This window comes from Myotis myotis, unplaced genomic scaffold, assembly GCF_014108235.1.
Source record: "Myotis myotis isolate mMyoMyo1 unplaced genomic scaffold, mMyoMyo1.p scaffold_m19_p_2, whole genome shotgun sequence".
Lineage (NCBI taxonomy): Eukaryota > Metazoa > Chordata > Mammalia > Chiroptera > Vespertilionidae > Myotis > Myotis myotis.
This window is the reverse complement of record NW_023416324.1, coordinates 186216638-186235839: the sequence shown is the minus strand read 5'-3', so window position 1 is coordinate 186235839 and position 19202 is coordinate 186216638. Positions and strand designations below refer to the sequence as shown.

Sequence of the window (19202 nt, the reverse complement as noted above, 5' to 3'; positions counted from 1 at the left end):
AAAAAGGGTATATGGGGGAGGGGGTGACAGGGGGATGGGTGGGGGGGAGGTCAATGGGGGGAAAAGGAGACATATGTAATACTATAGGTAATATCTTAAACAAATAAACAAAGGGTATATGTTTTTCCAACTAGACTAATTTCATAAAAGCTTTAAAAACTGCTATAAAAAACTTGAGCTCTAATATAGTTAAGGTAATTTCCAGACATTTGCCTTATTTTATATAATAAAAATAGAATTATTAACTATCAAGCAAGTATGAAGAAAACCAAATTTTAGCAACCTAAAAATACATACAAGGAAGCAATAACCTTGTCCATTATAATAATTATTAAACTATACTACACTGGAACACAGATTCTTTTAGTATTTGAAAGTTACCTGTAGGAACAAGAATTTTACTAATTAAGGAAAAGGACAAATTACCAATCCAAGAATCTCCCAAAATAAAGCTTAGCTTCAGACTAACTTCCCACCAGCAAGAGCAGAAAAACAAAAAGGCTGGAAAATACAGTTTTCGTCAGAAGATATAAATTGCTTTGAATAACCACAGTGTAAGGATTGAATAAATTCTAACAAATTTATAATTTGGTAGTTGCAAAAGTTTATATGAGTGAGGATATTCCATATGGTTTTGTTTCTAATCGACAACACCGTAGAATACTAGGTTAATACACATAGCAACTGAATTTGGAATTGCAATTCTCCCGAGACCTTGATGGTTTTAGCTTACTGGTCTCCTCCACACCTACATAAAATATTGGCCATCAGAGGAAGACAACTACAGGGATATTATTGCACTACAGTGAAAGGGAGAAGAATAAGTGTCAACTTAGAAATAGGTACTGGGAGTTCAGGGAGACTGAAAATCTAGAAGTAGAGCTCCCTGCTGGAACTAACCCTGAAAAAGTTCCTAGCTTTCTCTGAAGGTAACAGTCTCGTTGGGAGAGAATTTACCTACCTTCCAGTATAATCTATCAAAACTATGGGAATCACTAGAAATTGTCCCAAGCAGTCATTCCAAGTACAGTGGGTCACTGCTGCTCCTCACTGACTTATCAACACTGGCCAGAGAGGCTGGTTTGAGGCTGAGAATCTCTGGACAATCCTATATAATAAAAGGCTAATATGCAAATCGACTAAACAGTGGAAAAACTGGTTGCTATGACGCGCACTGACCACCAGGGGGCAGCTGTTTAATGCAGAAGCTGCCCCCTGTTGGTCAGTGCGCTCACACGGGGGGAGGGCCGCTCAGCCAGAAGCCGGGTTCACGGCTGGTGAGCACAACAGTGGCAGGAGCCTCTCCCGCCTCCGTGACAGTGCTAACAACCCCTAGGGGGATGTCTGCCTGCTGGCTTAGGGAGCAGGCCGGGCTGAGGGACCCCCCCGCCCCCCAACTCAGTGCACTAATGTCATGCACCAGTCCTCTAGTACTATATAAAAATTCTGTTATCAATCCATAAAGAGAGCAGAACCTGTCACACAGATGTTTATAAAAAAGAATTCACATCTATCATCTGAATTCTATGAATAAGCTTATTAATTTATACGTTATAACAAAGCCTATACTTATCTAAAGATTTAGATTTAAGAATTCTAAGCAGTGATACCTAACTAATACAAACGGAAAAAACTATGCTATAACGTCCACGATTAAAATGGGAAAAATATCAACTATTAATCCAACAAATATTTATTGTCCACCTATTGCAGAGATATATATATAAGATAAAAGGATGAAAAGGTGAATCTGCAAAAAGGATTAAAAGAATCAATAAATGTAAAGTGCCTGACACACAAGTGCTCGATATTATCCTACCCTCAAAGAGCTTACCACCTAATAGCAAAGCTAAGATCAATACTTATATAAATAACTATAAAAGAAAAAGTGCCATTAAAAAGCATAAAAATGCTATACAAATTCAAAGTAATGAGAGATTTCTAACAAAAGAAATCAAATAATTCCAACAGTTTGAGATTAGGTGATTTAGAGAACGTGGCACAGAGGAAACTTAAAAAAAGAAATAGATCTAGGAGGAGTAAATGCAGACTTCAGTAGTGCAAAATAAATCTTTAGAAAGTAATGCAGTTATAAAAGGAAAGAAAGAAGTTGCTTCCCTGACGAGGCTGGATGAAAGGAAAATTTTTAAAAAAATAAAACATGTGTGACCCAGTACATCTCTCTCTCGCTCTCGCTCTCTCTCTCTCTCTCTCTCTCTCTCTCTCTCACACACACACACACACACACACACACACACACTTTCAATAAACAATAATTATAATTACACGACTATAAAAACATATGCATATATATTAAGGTTAGAGAGACCTAAGTATGCTGGAGAAGCAAAGGAAAAATATCCAGCATGAGGGAGACAAAAGATGCAATAATAACTATGACAGGAGCCAGTAAAAATGATGCAATCAATGACACAAGCAAATAGTGCTAACTTTAAAGGGAAAGCAGATAATTCCTTATCTTATCAGAAGTGAAGAAAGTTCAACATTGACAAATTCTGAGATGAATAGAAGAGATGGCAAGAAAACTCACTTGAGATAGCCCCAAGATTTTCAGCCTGAGAACCGTAAAGCAAGATTATCTGTAGATAGCAGGAATGCACATGGGATTCAAAGTTTGATGAGAATGAAAATAACAGTTGACTCCCTGACACCTTCCTCTTAAAGATGAAATCCAAGATGGAAAAAAGCAACGTGGTAAAGAAAATAATTGTGCATAATCTTATTTTTGGAAAGTGATAAATTCCTCCCACTAATGACAATTTTAAACAAAAAAAATTTTTTAAAGGCTTTTAATTTTGTTCCACTAAAGCATATTAAATGAACTACACACAAATCTTGTTTTTAAAGCTAAAAGGTTTTATTGCTATAGTAGGAAACTAGCACATAATGAAGATGTTAATCAAATGTCAACTGACCCTCAAAAATCCATTTTATTATTATAATTTGTTTTAGCTATTAGGCTCTTTTGATTTCTCTTTCTTCAAGCTACAATATTGAAATGTTTTTTTTTACTCATGAAATTCACATTTTAAAATGCTTTAAAATTATCATTCTTTTTCAAGTAATAGACATCTTTTGTTTTTCTCTGCCTGCTAAGAAAATGAATAATGCAACTATTTTCAACAAAGGTGTTATCCCACCTGGTGCTATTAACTGGTGAATACTTGATGTCCGGGTGACAGCTGTGCTTCGTGATTCCAGACTTGGACTTTCTCCTTTTCTAACACTTTCCGGAGAAGGATCTCGTTGGCTGATTTTAGAACTGGTCACTGTTGTTTTGTTATGACAAATTGTCAATGACTGAGTTTGACTAGTGCTTTTTGGTGGACCATTCTGTGAGCTAGATAACACACCCAACTTCTGGCTGCGTAATGTTAAATTCTGAACCTAAAGAACCACATAACAAAAAATAAGGATGAAATAGATGGTATTAATTCATGTGGTAATCATTACATTATAATAATAACGACAATACATTTATATTATGCTTTTCAGAAAGCTCCAAGCACTTGAAACAACTGATTAATCCTGTAAGAAAGGGGAGTTATTATTCTAAGTAATCAAATCTTAAGTACTAAGTGAATTTTTAAAAAAGACACTAAGGGAAAGAATCATTAAGAACTCAGTAAAAATGGAAAAAAAATATATATATATGAACTTTGAACTATGAATAAATTACTCTAAAACATACTGCATTTTAAAATTATTACCAGCTTTGAGACAGACAAAGAGAAGGAGAAAGAGGAAGGTCATTCCAAGTAAAGGGGAATACTTGAGCAAAGGTGCAGCGGTGGGGGAGCCCAAGGTGTGTAGGGAAGAATGAGCAATTCCTTCAACCTCAAACTGGCTGTACCATGCCAGGACTGTGAAACATTTTAAGGTTACAAGTACCTCATAAACTTACATAATTAGAGAGTGTGGATACAATACTGCTGTCTTAGTAAGTATAAGAAAGAAAACAAAAAAGTTATCAGCTCTATAGAGATTATAAGGGAGCACTAATCTTGTACTAGTAAGAAAACGAATTCATCAAATCATCTACCCAATTATGATAATTATAAAAATCATTTCCTTTATGAGACTGATGCGCTACCTACTGCGCTAACGAGGCACCTAAAAAATAATTTCCTTTAACTCCTTTTTAAAGATGTTTGTTATATGCTGTTGCCGTTGTATGGAACACTCACTTGCCTTTGAGAACCAGATCTCATGAACTGAAAAGATTGTGTATGGCCTTGAAAAGGTTTCTCTGACAGCTCCTATCTATACCCAGTGCTATTCTAAACATACTGCCAGTCTGGATGGTGGCAAGGATCATCCAATTACAGTCACGTGAAGTTTATAACATTTCTAAATAGCCAGGCAGAATATGCCTCTCCAATAGCTGCCCAAGTTTTTGCCTATCTGGAATGAATGCACCAAATACATTTATGCTAGCACTAGCCCTGGGAGGGAAACTAAAGTAAAAGAGATTCTAAAGTGACAAAGTAAATGATATATTGTGCTTCATAAATGTTCTTCAGTTTCATGTGTGTTCTGTCTCTACAACTATATTATTAACTGATGCTCAAAGGCTATACATTATCTTGGATCCAGGTGAAAAATGCAGTGATCAGCCAATAGCAGGTGCTAAACAAATGTTTCAGGGCAGCTGAGGTTTTCATCAGTTCTATTCTAAGCTATTAAAAGAATCTTCTAAGTGAGACCATATGGAGCATCTTCTCTGATTTTTGTCAAATATTTCATAGCAATATAAGTGGATTAAAAACTATTATTGAAATTTAATGCAAAAAATAAAATGTGCTAAAATCCAGGTTTCTCAAAGTCAAGGCCCAAATACTTCAAGCCCCATTTTCCACTATTCCAGTCCATCATACTCATACTCTAGCCATACTGTTCTACTTGCCCTTTTCCAACGCACTTCCTTCATTTACAGTCCTTGCTCAAGCTCCTGTTGCCTCAAATGCCATTCTTCCTTAGCGCTCCTTCAAGGCCCAGTAAAAATCCCAAAAAATCCTCCCTAAAGCCCCTGGTTAGAAATAATTTCTCCTCTCCTATCTAATGCTTTTCTCATGGAATTTGGGTCATATTGGCCTACAGCACTGCCTAATGTCTAGCTTATATTAGAATTACTCATGTCTGTGTCTGTGAAATATGGAGGCTCTGATTGGCATGCTCCCATCTCTGACATTCATGTTTGTAGTCCCACAGTTCTGTATTGCAGACATGACAGAAGCTCCACAAGTTGGAAGTATTCTTCTGTATCTGATTCTGAAATAAATATTACACATATATATTTCATATATATTACATTTTTTCTTAGGCTAACATTAAAACCTGTTCATATTTTACTAAAAAAATCTCAACAAAGATCTAGTGATACTTATTTTAAAATCTTGAAAATTTGAAAAATTTCCTTCAAATGAAAAGTATATATATTAACAATGTAAATGAAGATCTGACACAATGAACCCTAAAACCTGCAACAATCCATTTCTATAAAATAATACACTCTTTTCTTCTAATTTTTCTTTTGTTTTCTGGAATACTGAAATTTAATGCAAAAAATAAAATGTGCATTTTATCTTACCTAATAATAGACAAACATGTAAATTAACTGTTCCTCTGCTATACTCACCAGCCAATCAGGAGAGTATGCAAATTAACCCAACAAAGATGGCAGTTAATTTGCATACATAGGGGCGAAGCTGCGAAGACTGAAGGCTCTGTCTGGAGCGAAGGCCTGGGTCCCAGGTGCCGGAGGAAAACCGGTGCCGGCAGCCAGGGGAAGGGAAGGCCTATTGCACGAATCTCTTCGTGCAACGGGCCTCTAGTATATTATATATTATACTATATATTATTTATATGAATAAATTTTACACTATGGCTATAATACCTATCTGTGGTCATTTTGGCTTAAATATTACATTTCAAACTTTTAAACTATATTTCTGAAGTATATTACAAAGTTAATTTAGCTATTAATAGGAAGATCACATAGTCAGATTTCCTTGAGAGCCTCACTTTTGAAGAAAACACACCCTTTCTAAATAAAGAATATCAGTGTACTCTGAAGTCCAACTTTTATTTTATCTAAACAAAAACTATGATCAAATTATAGAAACTTTTCTGACTTTTGAAAAATTCTAAATTTCACGTGAAGTATTTTTGCTAATTTCACACCTTACATTTTTATAGTGGATTACCCAAATACTCTCACACTGATTGTTCTATTTGAATCTAAGAAATACTTTGTGAATTACAGCAACATCCCTTCTTTGCAGATGAGGAAACTAAGAATTAATATCACATTGGCGGCAACAGAGCCGAGTTTTTAGATTTTAAATCCAAAGGGCTGTTTTCTTCTCAATTCTCACAGCATTCCCCAGATAGCCATAGCAAGTAAGATTTCTTACTCTTCTACATATTTTTAGTTCTATGATATCTTTCTGGAAAAAGGGTGGGGAGAAGGGATAGAACATTTAAAATAGTAAATAAGAGTAAAATACTCTGAATTTCTTATTTTTTTCATAGTATGCTATAAATAGATTTTACTACTAAGGAAAAATGAACTATTATGCTGGCTTCTATCACTTAAAAAGAGTACTAAAATAAAACTTGAAATTTGGTAGTTCTCAATTACACACTATTTTAAAAACTGAAAATATAAGCTTTAAAATTAACAAAGTGAAGCACAAATTTTTCAAAACTAAGAGCCCTGAACTTGAAGAAAGTTACCACTGGAATATTCAAAGTATTAACATCACTTACCACTTCCAGTCTCCCTCACTGCCATTTCAAAAGCACAGAAGAGAAAAACATTTGTAGAGAAATTTCTAAAGGCTCCTAAAGTCTGCCTTTCAATTAAGTCATATTATCACAAAGCCTCATACCTGTGTCACATCAAACTGAAGCCACTTTTGTAAATTACTATGTTCATTATGCTATTAAAGACACTGTAATATGTTTTCTCCATGAGACCACACAAGACAGATTGTGCTCTAGAGAGCATGTTAGTTATATTTTCCTAACTCATTTATTTTACCTTGGAAACTGTCAATCTTTTAGATGGCTGTGTTTCTTCACTATTAGCTACTTCAAAGCTAAGTACCAAATTTGTGACTCGTCTTTAGACAATATATAACAAAAATAGTAATTAGTGGCATGTGATATCTAATATGCCAGGCAGAATACTAAGTACTTTATAATTATTGTCTCATGTATTCCTTATAACAACTTTGAGCTATCATTTCTAGTTTACAGTGAAGAAACTGAGGCCTTGAAAAGCTAGTAATAAAAGCTAACATTTATTGAGTGCTAACTATGTATGAAACATTGTTCTGTTTTTCATTTATTAACATATTTAATCCTCACTACAAACCTATAAAATTAGCATTATAATTATTTTATAAATATTTATTTTATTTTGTATTGTTGAAACTGAAGCAAGAGATTAAGGATATCCAATAAGAAAGTGGTAGAGCATGAATTTGAACCCAGAGAATCTGGCTTCAGAGTCCAAACTTATACACTATGCTATACTATGACCTTGTCCAAAATCAATAAACTAGCAAGTGACAAAGCTGGCAACAGTTGCTGAAGTCAGAATTTGAACTCAGATCTTCCTGTTCCCCCACTTGCAAAAAAAGATACTAACGAGTGCCTATAATGTTCTAGACACATACATATTACTCATTCTTCACCCACCCTGGAAGTATGTACGACTATTACAGATGTTTAGTAACTTGTCTAAAGCCACACAACTATTAAGTAACTGAAGTGCGAGTTGAAATTAAGTCCATGAATATAATCTGAATAGCCTCCTCACTCCTACCTCCATGCCACTTTCCTTTATTTGTGACTTTTCCTGGCAGGCTTTACATTTATTTTATCTTGTTTTATTGTATACATCTTGTAAATCAATTAAAATTTCAGTTGGAACAAAATATAAATAAAAAATAAAATAGAAAATATTCTGGAAGTTGATAATGGTCTAGCTTATTAGGTTTAAAAAAAAACAAAAACAGCCCAACTGGTGTGGCTCAGTGGTTAAACATTGACCTACGAACCAGGAGGTCACAGTTTGATTCCTGGTCAGGACACATGCCCCAAGTTGCGGGCTCAATCCCCAGTAGGGGGGAGTGTAGGAGGCAGCTGATTAATGATTCTTTCTCATCATTGATATTTCTATCTCTCTCCTTTTTTCCTCTCTGAAATCAATAAAAGTATACTTAAAAAACAAACAGCAAAATCATTACTTCAACAAATCCATTTCACAAAGAGACATTTGCAAAAAAATGTTGAGAGCCCTAACCGGTTTGGCTCAGTGGATAGAGCAACGGCCTGCAGACTCAAGGGTCTCGGGTTCGATTCCGGTCAAGGGCATGTACCTTGGTTGCAGGCACATCCCCAGTAGGGAGTGTGCAGGAGGCAGCTGATCGATGTTTCTCTCTCATTGCTGTTTCTAACTCTCTATCCCTCTCCCTTTCTCTCTGTAAAAAAATCAATAAAATATATTAAAAAAAAAAAAGTTTAGAGCTGAAAAAAATCTTAAAGTTAATAAAAACAAAGGTCTCATTTTGTAAACATGGAAAAACTAAAGTCCAACAAAGTTCAGGAATTGTGGAGGATCACAGAGCCGTTAGGAAAAACTTGAATTTAATTGGTCAACATCTTTATATATTAATATATTAAAGTTGGCCTTTATTATTAAACTAGAGGCCTGTTGCATGAAAAGATTCGTGCAATAGGCCTTCCCTTCCCCTGGCTGCAGGCACCGGTTTTCCTCCAGCACCCGGGACCCAGGCCTTCGCTCCGGCTGGAGGCGCCTTCAAGCCTCTCACAGCTCTGGCGGCCAGAGGCACCCTCAGTCTTAGCTCCACCGCTTCGCCTACATATGCAAATTAACCATCATCTTTGTTGGCGGTTAATTTGCATATCTCACTGATTAGCCGATGGGAGGCGTAGCGAAGGTATGGTCAGTTTCAATCTTTGTCTGTTATTAGATAGGATAAAATATAATGTAAAGAGATCTATGAAAAGTAACAAAGGATACTATTACTATGTCATTTTTTGCTTTTTACCAGAAGACTGAGACTATTAAATTAAAACTAAGAAGCTGCCCGGTCGGCATGGCTCAGTGGTTGAGTGTCGACCTATGAACCAGAAGGTCACAGTTCGATTCCCGGTCAGGGCACATGCCCGGGTTGCGGGCTCGATCCCCAGTGTGGGGTGTGAGCAGGAGGCAGCCGATCAGTGATTCTCTCTCATCATTGATGTTTCTCTCTCTAGCCCCCTCCCTTCCTCTCTGAAATCAATAAGAATATATTTAAAAATAATAATAATAAGCCAAGGATGATCCTAAGATATACTAATTTCTATGGAAAAAGTAATATTCTACTCAATTGTTTTAATTTAAAATTTACTCATTCATTTTTACCAAATTTACTGAGGTGTACCTTACATTCAATAAAATGAATGAACCAATTCAGTGAATTTTGACGTATCTATACAACATATTACCACCACTCCAATCAAGATATAGAATATTTTCATCACCCAGAAAGTTCACTCATGCCCCTTCCACATCAATCTCCCCTACCTTCTGACCCTGGTACCACCAATCCGATTTCTTTCCCTATAGATTAGTTTTGCCTGTTCTGGAATTTCATGTAAATAAATCACAGAGTATGGACACTCTGGTGTCTGGCCTCTTTTTTTGAATTATAGTATTTCTTTTTCAATTTTTTTTATTGATTTCAGAGAAAGGAGAGGGATAGAGAGATAGAAATAGAGATAGAGATAGAGAGAGAGAGATAGAGAGAGAGAGAGACATCAATGATGAGAGAGAATCATGGATCAGCTGCCTTCTGCACACCTCCCACTGGGAATTGAGCCCACAACCTGGGTATGTGCCCTGACCGAGAATTGAACTGTGACCTCCTGGTTTACGGGTAGACACTTAACCACTGAACCGTGTTGGCCGGGCAAATTATAATGTTTCTGAGATGCATTCGTTTTTTTTTAATATTTTTAAATTTCCGAGTAATATCCTACAATTTGTACATTCACGAGTTAAATAACATTGGTTGTTTCCAGTTTGGGGCTGAATAGAGCTGCTATGAACATTTGTTTACATATCTTTATGTGGATATATGTTTTCAAATCTCTCACAGTAAACATCTAGAAGTACAATTGCTGGGTCACATGTTAAGCATACGTTTAACTTTATAATGAACTGACAAACTGTTTTCCAAAGTGGTTGTACCACTTTACATCCTCACCAGCAATGTTTTGAGAATATGGCTGCTCCACATTCTCCAGAATCAGTCTCCTTCATTTCAGCCATTCTAGTGAATGTGTGGTGATACTCATTGTGGTTTTGATTTACATTTCTATAATGATTAATGATGCTGAGCATTTTTTCATGTGCTTGTCGACCTTTTGTATATCTTCTTTTGTGAAGTGTTCAAATCTTTCCCCCAATTTTAATTGAATTGCTCATATTATTACTGAGTTGTAAGCATATTTTGCATTTTCTGAATACAAGTCCTTTGTCAGATATATGTATTGTGAACATTTTCTGTGACTTGCTTCTTCATTTTTGTAACAATGTCTTTTGAGAACAATTTTTAATTTTGATAAACTCTTATTTTCTTTTATGGTTAGTGCTTTTTGTGACCTAAGAAAGCTTTCTCCACCCTAGAGTTGTGAAGATATTTCCTGTTTCTTCTTCTACAGGTTTTGTACTTTCAGCTGTTACCTTTAGGTCTATATTCTACTTCTATTTATTTTTGTAACTTACATGAGGAGAAAGTTAAGGCTCACTTTTTCCATAGTACTGAGCAAAGTAATATTCTATTTTTTTAATTTAAAACTTACCCAATTTAATTCATTTTTAATATTAAAATCCATCTTGACTTAGTTATTACATAGCTGCTTGCAAAGAAATCTACACAAAGAATGCATCTCACATAACAAAAAATAAATCTGCCATACAATAGAACTAAACACAATGTAATATCGAAAACTCATTTTCATTTATGTCAAATAACCTAAATATCCATGTTTAATGGCATTATAATTTCCATAGAAGAAAAAACAATTTTCTTGAAATTCTTATAGTGTTTTATTAAATTTCAATCTGAAATGTATGACAAAGAGCACTAAAACGATCAGTTACTTAAACTCCAATGTATGTTTATCTTTAACCTGAAGATCCAGACCTCAAGCACCACGTTATGAAGCTAGACAAGCTCACCTGAGTAGCTGCAGACTGACAGGAAGATGACGATGACGACGAGACAACAGGAATGTCAGACTGTACAGCAGCCACAGTGGTAGCGGGTGTGAAAATCAGCTGTACAGACAGAAAAACCAAAAAAAAAAAAAAAAAATACTCTAAGACAAAAGAACATGTCTCACACACAATGTATAGCAGGCAAGGGAGACTGAAATTCATGACAGAAAGACAATGCAATTTAGGATTCCCTCTTAAGCAAAAAAAGGTTTTACATGACAAAGAGAAGTTTCTGATATAGAGAACTAAAAAAAATCATAAACATTTTTGAAACAGTTCATGATTCTGGTGAATAGAAAAATAAATCAGTGTTCAAAAAGGAATATGTATTTTGGTAATATGAAATCCTCATACCAAATTTTGCCCCCAAATAAACTATTATACTTAAACTAGGCTGGGGGGGGGGGGGGGGCAATGTCCCTCAGCCTGGCCTGTGCCCTCTCACAGTCCAGGACCCCCCCAGGGATCAGGCCTAAGCTGGCACTCAGACATCCCTTTCACAGTCAGGGGCTCTGGCAGTCCAGGAACTCTCACTCTTTACCACCTGCCTGCCATGGAGGCAGGAGAGGCTCACACCAGCCCAGAGCCTGTGAGCCTGGCTTCTGACTGAGCACGGGGGTAGGGGGGAATGGTAGGGGGGGGGGTGTTTCTCACTCAACCAGAAGCCAGGCTCACTGCTCCTTAGCACTGACCCCGCCCCCACTCCCACTGATGGGGGGTGGGGGCGATCTGGGGCCAGGCTGGCCGGGAGTGGGTCCGTGGCAGGTTGAGGCGCTGCAGTCACGCCCTTTCCCACCTCTGCAGAGGCTCTGGGACTGTGCCGTCCCTTGTCCCCTCCACCCCTGCCTCTGCAGAAGGTATGGCACTGGGACTGCCATGGCTGGCCTGGCGGGGTAGGATTGCTGGCTCCACCCCCCGCCCACTGGTGGTTCGGGAAGGTTATCCAAAAGGACATCCGAAAAGTTGTTCGACTGTCTGGCCTAATTAGCATATTATGCTTTTATTATTATATATTTCTCCCAACTCAAAACTACCGTGGTAGGATTCCTAAAATTTAGGTTACAATAGACAACCATAAATCATAGTCACTGCTCTTGAATGCAAATTAAAGAAACACATAAAGAAACTCCCAAAAGTCTTTTCAGTCCTCTTTACCATAAAAGCTAACTAGACCATATACTACACTACAATATTTCACTCAGCTACATAGGATCTATAGTACAAATCTAGGTTGCTCTTGATTTAAAAAACATCTGTAAAGAAAAATTCATTCTAAATGTAAATACCAGAACATGTCAAAATTCAATAACAGCTTACAAAAAACAGCTTTACATAAAAAATAATAATAAAGGAAGGAAAGACATACTTGATTTATTTACTAATAATCACCGTCTTTTTTCAACTGTTTTTTTCAATACTGAAACAGAATGCCATTAATTTAAAAAGGTAATACAATCTATTCAGAGATTATTCAATCCAATTTAGTAAATTATGACAGTTATTTCCAAGAATGTGTAAATACTCTATTTCAAAATTGCATCGAGTTATTCAATTCCTCAGAAACCATTCCTGTTTAAATTAAAATGATCAATTAAGAAATCTTTTATATTTCAGTTCTTTATAGTATATTACTGGTAAATTTAAGTGAATTAAACAAAAAAAATATAACATTCACAAGAAGTTAATTTCCAGTACAAACAACTGAAAGCACTAAACCTAAAGAGATGTTCTATTTAATTTGAACCATATGAAACTGCCAAGGGGTCAAAAATAGTCAAATTACAACCATTTCAAATGGTTCATTCAGCTTAATTCTGAAACATATTATTAAATAAGAGCTCATGACAGAAAAATGGCAATGTCTACTGAACAATCTGTAGATAGGTCATATCACTGTTTCCTATTAGAAATATGATGGGGAACTTTCTTTGCAATTTTAGTGCAGATCTGGGATCCCGATATATATTCAGTTCACTGGACAAAAAAAAGAAAAGTAAGTAAATATATGCCAGCGCCAAAGTTTTTGTCTAACTACATGTAAAGACATCAAAGAAATGTCAGCCAATTTCTGCATTTCTTAAAGAAGCTCAGCAGTTAAATCAGGAAATCAGAACAGCCAAATTAACCTTCCTATATTAATAAAAGATCAGAGTGAGCTTAAGAACACAAATCACCTTACAAAATTTGAGATGGGAATAACCAAAGCTCAGAACCATCTGGTAAATTACCAGAAACTTCAATCCTGATTTCAGAAGATGCCACAATATAAATTCTAACTTATAGTTAACAACCAAGTTTTTAACATTTCTAACAATTTCATCAAATCTTCTTCAAATCTAAGATGTCAATGATATACAAAGGTTTTATGTATCACTATAGGTACAATTATAACTGTACGATGCCATCAATTATAAAATGCATCTCAGTTTCAGATGTTAAAATGTGAAAAAAGGTTTGAAATTAACGAAATCTGATATTAAAAGATAATCATTCCTCTGTTACAGATTTGTCAGCTTCACATGTTACTATTTGAAACACCAAGAAGGCCTACCAATTAAAAGAATTTTTCATGACATAAATATACAAGAGCTGAGCACACGCACATAAAAATTTGTTAAACATAACTTAAATATTTAAAATGTCTCTTATTACATCAAATCAAGAAATATTTTGATCTCTCTCAAGTCCTTAAACACTAAAAAAATTTGGTAGCTCACATCTTACCATTTGAGCTCGGAGATACATTTGAGCTTGGCTTGCAGTTAGGGTAGGGGAGGTACTCCCTAGTAGCATAGTCTGTTGGGTAATACTGCCGCTGGTAGAACTGGAAGCCTGGGAACGGCTTATTAACTGTGCAGGTGTAGGAGAAGTGGAGAGGTTGATCTAAGGAAGAAAACATATTAGATCATAGGCTTCCATGACACAAGCTGAAGTCAGGCAATCAATAGTATATACAGTGGCTAAGGAACCTAAAATGGAGGACTTCAACTTTGACAGAACCCCTCACTTCTTTGGGCAATTATTTGCACATATATGCAACAATAGCATTTACTGGTTAGTAATTAGAACAATTTTGAAAGATATCCTCAATGTGTTTCAATAAGATTCCAGTAGCTTAAAATATCATTTTCACTACTTCCTAAAAAGGGTAATGTTCCAATACTTAATATTCCACATAACCTAAAACATTCAAACCAACAGTGTACACTATTTTGTCAGATTCTGTCACATTCTGAGGGATTTTTGAAGTGAACAAAAATTAAAACACAAATAATCCATTCATATACATAAAAACATACATGTAACATATAATTAGTGTTGATATTCTATCTCAAAAACTCCCAGGAAAGAAAAAATTACAATTGCTACTTGTCAAGCAGATAAAAAAATCGTGGCCCTAACCGGTTTGGCTCAGTGGATAGAGCGTCGGCCTGCGGACTGAAGGGTCCCAGGTTCGATTCCGGTCAAGGGCATGTACCTGGGTTGCAGGCATATCCCCAGTGGGGGGTGTGCAGGAGGCAGCTGCTCGATGTTTCTCTCTCATCGATGTTTCTAACTCTCTATCCCTCTCCCTTCCTCTCTGTAAAAAACCAATAAAATATATTAAAAAAAAAATCCTGAACACTGGTTACAAAATTAAATTATGCACACTCCTTTAAAGTGCCCCTCCAGTGTTGCTCAGTGGTTGAGCATTGACCCATGCACAAAGAGACTGCTGTTTCAATTCTGGTCAGGACACATACCCAGGTTGCGGGCAGGAGGCAGCCAATCAATGTTTCTCAACAATGTTTCTATCTTCCTCTCCCTTCCTCTCCCCCTCCATAAATAATTAAAAATATATTTTAAAACAACACAACAAAACTAGTGCACAGTCTATTTCTAGGATATGTAAGAGACTAGTATCTTGTTGTACCTGTGAAGGCAAACTGGGTGAAGTAGGGAACAGGGCAAAGGGAGACCTTTATACCCTTTTTTATCTTTCCAATTTCATACAACATTCATGTATCATCCATTTAAAAAATAAATTATATATACATATATTTTAATCCTCACCCAAGGATATGTTTTTATTATTATTATTGATTCTAAAGAGAGAGGGAGGAGGGAGAGGGAGGAGAGAGAGAGAGAGAGAGAGAGAGGGAGAGAGAGAGAGAGAGAGAAACATCTATCAGTTGCCTCCTGTACATACCCCGCCTGGGGATCAAACCTGCAACCTTTGGTATACAGGACGATGCTCCAACCAACTGAACCATCCAGCAAGGGCTAAATAATATTTTTAATGAGAGTAATGTAATATGACCTCAAATCCTTTTTGTGGACAATGCAGAGAATAAAATTAAGAAATAAGAAATTAAGAGAGCATTTATTAGACTTTTGATTCAAGCAGTAAGGCAGACTGGACTCTCATATACATGTGCCCAAATACACTCACTAAAATGCTAAATCAACATGAAAAATTAGTATAGCTGAATTTAAAAAGGGGGAGCCCTGGCCAGGGGCTTGATTGGAGTGTTGTCCTATACACACCAAAAGGTTGCACATTCATCCCTGGTTGAGGCACATACAGGAAGCAACCAATCCACGTTTCTGTTTCTCTGTCTCTCTCTTATTCTCACCCTCCCTCCTTTCCTCTGTAAAATCAATAAACATGTTCTCCAGTGAGGATAAAAAAAGAGGGGGAGGGGAGGATTTCTAGGTGCCAGAAAAGAAGAAACTCAAAGATCTAAAGTCCCAGTTGACACCAACGTAGTCTCAGGGGACACTGGCCTACAGAGATACTAGTAGAAGACCTACTTTTGAGCTTATTTTCAGGGAAAGTTGGAAGTAAAACCCCTATTTTGAGCCAAGATCCTCAAAAGGTCTGTTTAATATGTGACAAGGAAGTTGGAGAAGCTCCACCCATATGCCCTGAGAAACAGCAAGGCAGCTTGCCACCTGCCCTGCTCCCAGTGTGGGCAGAGAGGCTCCTATGAAAATCAAAACTCCAGATTTGCACCATGCAGAGGAACAGAATACAAATCGACACTACCTGTGTATTTCCACAATCCATCCCAAACATTTGCATTTTTCAGGACATTTGTTAAAATGAGCAGGTGGTCCTAGCCAATCTTACTCAGTGGTTACAGTGTCAGCCCTCCAAATGAAGGGTCTCGGGTTCAATTCTGGTCAAGGGCATGTACCCAGCCAGGGCATGGAGGCAACTAATCGGTGTGTCTCTCTCACATCGATGTTTCTCTCTCTGTCCCTCCCTCACCCTTCGTTCTCCCTAAAAATCAATGGAAAAAATATCCTTCGGTGAGGATTAACAAAACAAATTTAAAAAAGAACAAGTGAATGGAGGAAGCTGAGTAAAGGTTATAGAGGAGGATGTCTCTGTACTATTTTTGTAACTTCCTATGAGTCTACAATTATTTTAAAACTAGAGGCCTGGTGCACAAAAATTTGTGCACCCGGGGGGGAGGGGATCCCTCAGCCCGGCCTTTTTCCTCTCGCAGTCTGGGACCCCTCGGGGGATGACCACCTGCTGGCTTAGGCCTGCTCCCCGGGGGATTGGGCCTAAGCTGGCAATCAGACATCCCTCTGGCAGCCCGGCAGCCCTTGGGGGATGTCCACTTGCCAGCGGGAAGCAGACCTAAGCTGCAGTCGGACATCCTTAGCGCTGCTGAGGAGGCAGGAGAGGCTCCCACCACCACCGCTGTACTGGCAGCCATCAGCCTGGCTTGTGGCTGAGCAGAGCTCCCCCATGTGGGAGTGCACTGACCAACAGAGGGCAGCTCCTGCATTGAGCGTCTGCCTCCTGGTGGTTAGTGTGTGTCATAGTGACCAGTCATTCCCAGTCTTTCTGCTGTTAGGGTCAGTTTGCATATTACCCTTTTACTATATAGGATAGAGGCCTGGTGCATGGGTGGGGGCCGGCTGGTTTGCCCTGAAGGGTGTCCCGGATCAGGGTGGGGGTCCCACTGGGGTGCCTGGCCAGCCTGGGTGAGGGGCTGATGGCTGTTTGCAGCTGGTCACACCCCCTTCAGGGTGGGGGTCCTCACTGGGGTGCGTGGCCAGCCTGGATGAGGGGCTGATGGCTGTTTTCAGGCTGGCCACACCCCCTTTAGGGTGGGGGTCCCCACTGGGATGCCTGGCCAGTCTGGGTGAGGGGCTGAGGGCCATTTTCATGCTGGCCGGCAACTGAAGCTCCCAGCCTCTCCTGTTTTTCTTTTTTTTTTATTCTGGGATTTATTTATCTTCTATAATTGAAACTTTGTTGCTGTCACTGGAGCTGAGAGCTGGCTCTTGCTCGCTCCAGCTCTGAGGCCAAGGCCTGCTGAAAGCAGGTATCTGGGGTTTGTTTAGCTTCTATAATTGAAACTTTGTTGCTATCACTGGAGCTAAGAGCCGGCTCCAGCTCCGTGGCCATGGCCGGCTGAAAGCCGGTATCTAGGGGTTAGTTAGCTTCTATAATTGAAACTTTGTTGCTTTCGGAGCTCAGAGCCAGGCCGCAGCAGGCGGGGAACCTTGGCTTCCTCCATCCCTGGAGCAAGCAAGCCTCCTGCTCACTTCAACTGCGTGGCTGCTGGCCACCATCTTTGTTGGTGGTTAATTTGTGTATCTCCCTGATTAGCCCATGGGAAGCATAGCAAAGGTATGGTCAATTACCCTTTTTGTCTTTTATTAGATAGGATAAAGTTTTTAAAAAACTTTACAGAGGGTACACAAGAGTTGGTTAATTCTCTAAATCTAGCTGTATCTTTTAAATACTTCTTAATTTTAATGAAATACTTAAACCTGTAATTCAGTAAACATAATATACAGAATTAGTCTGCAATCTGGCTTTTACTCCTAGCATACTACTAAAACTCCCGTTAACAATAATCAGTGTATCCAACAAATTCAGTGAATTTCTTTCAGACCATTCCTTCTCAACCTTCTGACCCATCTTCAAAATGTTCATGTTTTATCTTTAATACTTCTCTTCTTAAATTCCTAAAGTATCACATCTATTCCCATAGTGTCAAAAAATTCAATCATGATTACTCTTAATCCTTGAAGACAAACTCTTATTCTGAGCTCCAGATCCAATTACTTACCAAAGACATCTTACTGGATGTCTCAAACATCAAACTTATTATTATTCCTTCTTAAGACAGCTTCTTCTCAAATGGCCACCAGCATCTTTTAAAATCCCCCAAAACAGATTATCTGGGAGTCATACTGATTCTTTCCTCTCCATTGCCATACACGTATCTTATTGATTCTCTACCTTTATTCTCCTCATTCTCATTTTGATTTTTAATCACTTAGTTTGAGAGTCTAGGCCGGTGGCACTTCCATCTAGATTTCTTTAGCAGTTGCAAATTGATCCCCCATCTGGAATCTTGCCTCCCCCTCCTTGCCAGATAATCTTTCCCTGATTTTATTAATATTAATTAACCATTTAAAAACTTTCTGCATAACATTCAACCTCTCCTGACTCACTAGCACCATGTCCTCCCACTCTTCGATACAATACCCTTCACATTAGCCATATGAAGCTATTTGCAATATCATGATTTCTCCAGCCTCTACGGCCCTGCTAATAATGCTCTGGACTGGACTGAATGCCCCCAAGCCCTGCCACCTCTCCACCTATACAGTGAACAACTCCCTCTCAAAAATCTTCAGCTCTAATAAGCTTTTCCAGGCATCCCCACATCCCATAGTAAAACTATTTTACCTTCTTTTTGTCTGTTATCTTCCAGATACTCTGGCATATACTTCTACCCTTCTAAACAATAATTTATTTCTTTAAGGGTGGGGACCATGTGTTATTCATCTTCATATATCCAATATCCGTAAAAGTGCTTCATTCAATAGGTTTATTAAGTTAATAAATACCATGTTATTTTAAGGC

The 19202-nt window shown here is 37.8% G+C and overlaps 1 protein-coding gene across 7 annotated transcripts in view; it reads right to left on the bottom strand.

Moving 5' to 3' along the window:
• Nucleotides 1-19202, bottom strand: part of PHC3 (polyhomeotic homolog 3) — a 64182-nt gene that overhangs the window by 29781 nt on the left and 15199 nt on the right. For all 7 annotated transcript variants that reach the window (XM_036352051.1, XM_036352054.1, XM_036352055.1 and 4 more), the window contains exons 5-7: nt 14045-14203; nt 11282-11380; nt 3162-3408 (exon numbers count right to left, since the gene is read on the bottom strand). In XM_036352051.1, coding sequence (XP_036207944.1) covers nt 3162-3408; nt 11282-11380; nt 14045-14203 — 505 coding nt within the window. The remainder of the gene's footprint in view (nt 1-3161; nt 3409-11281; nt 11381-14044; nt 14204-19202) is intronic.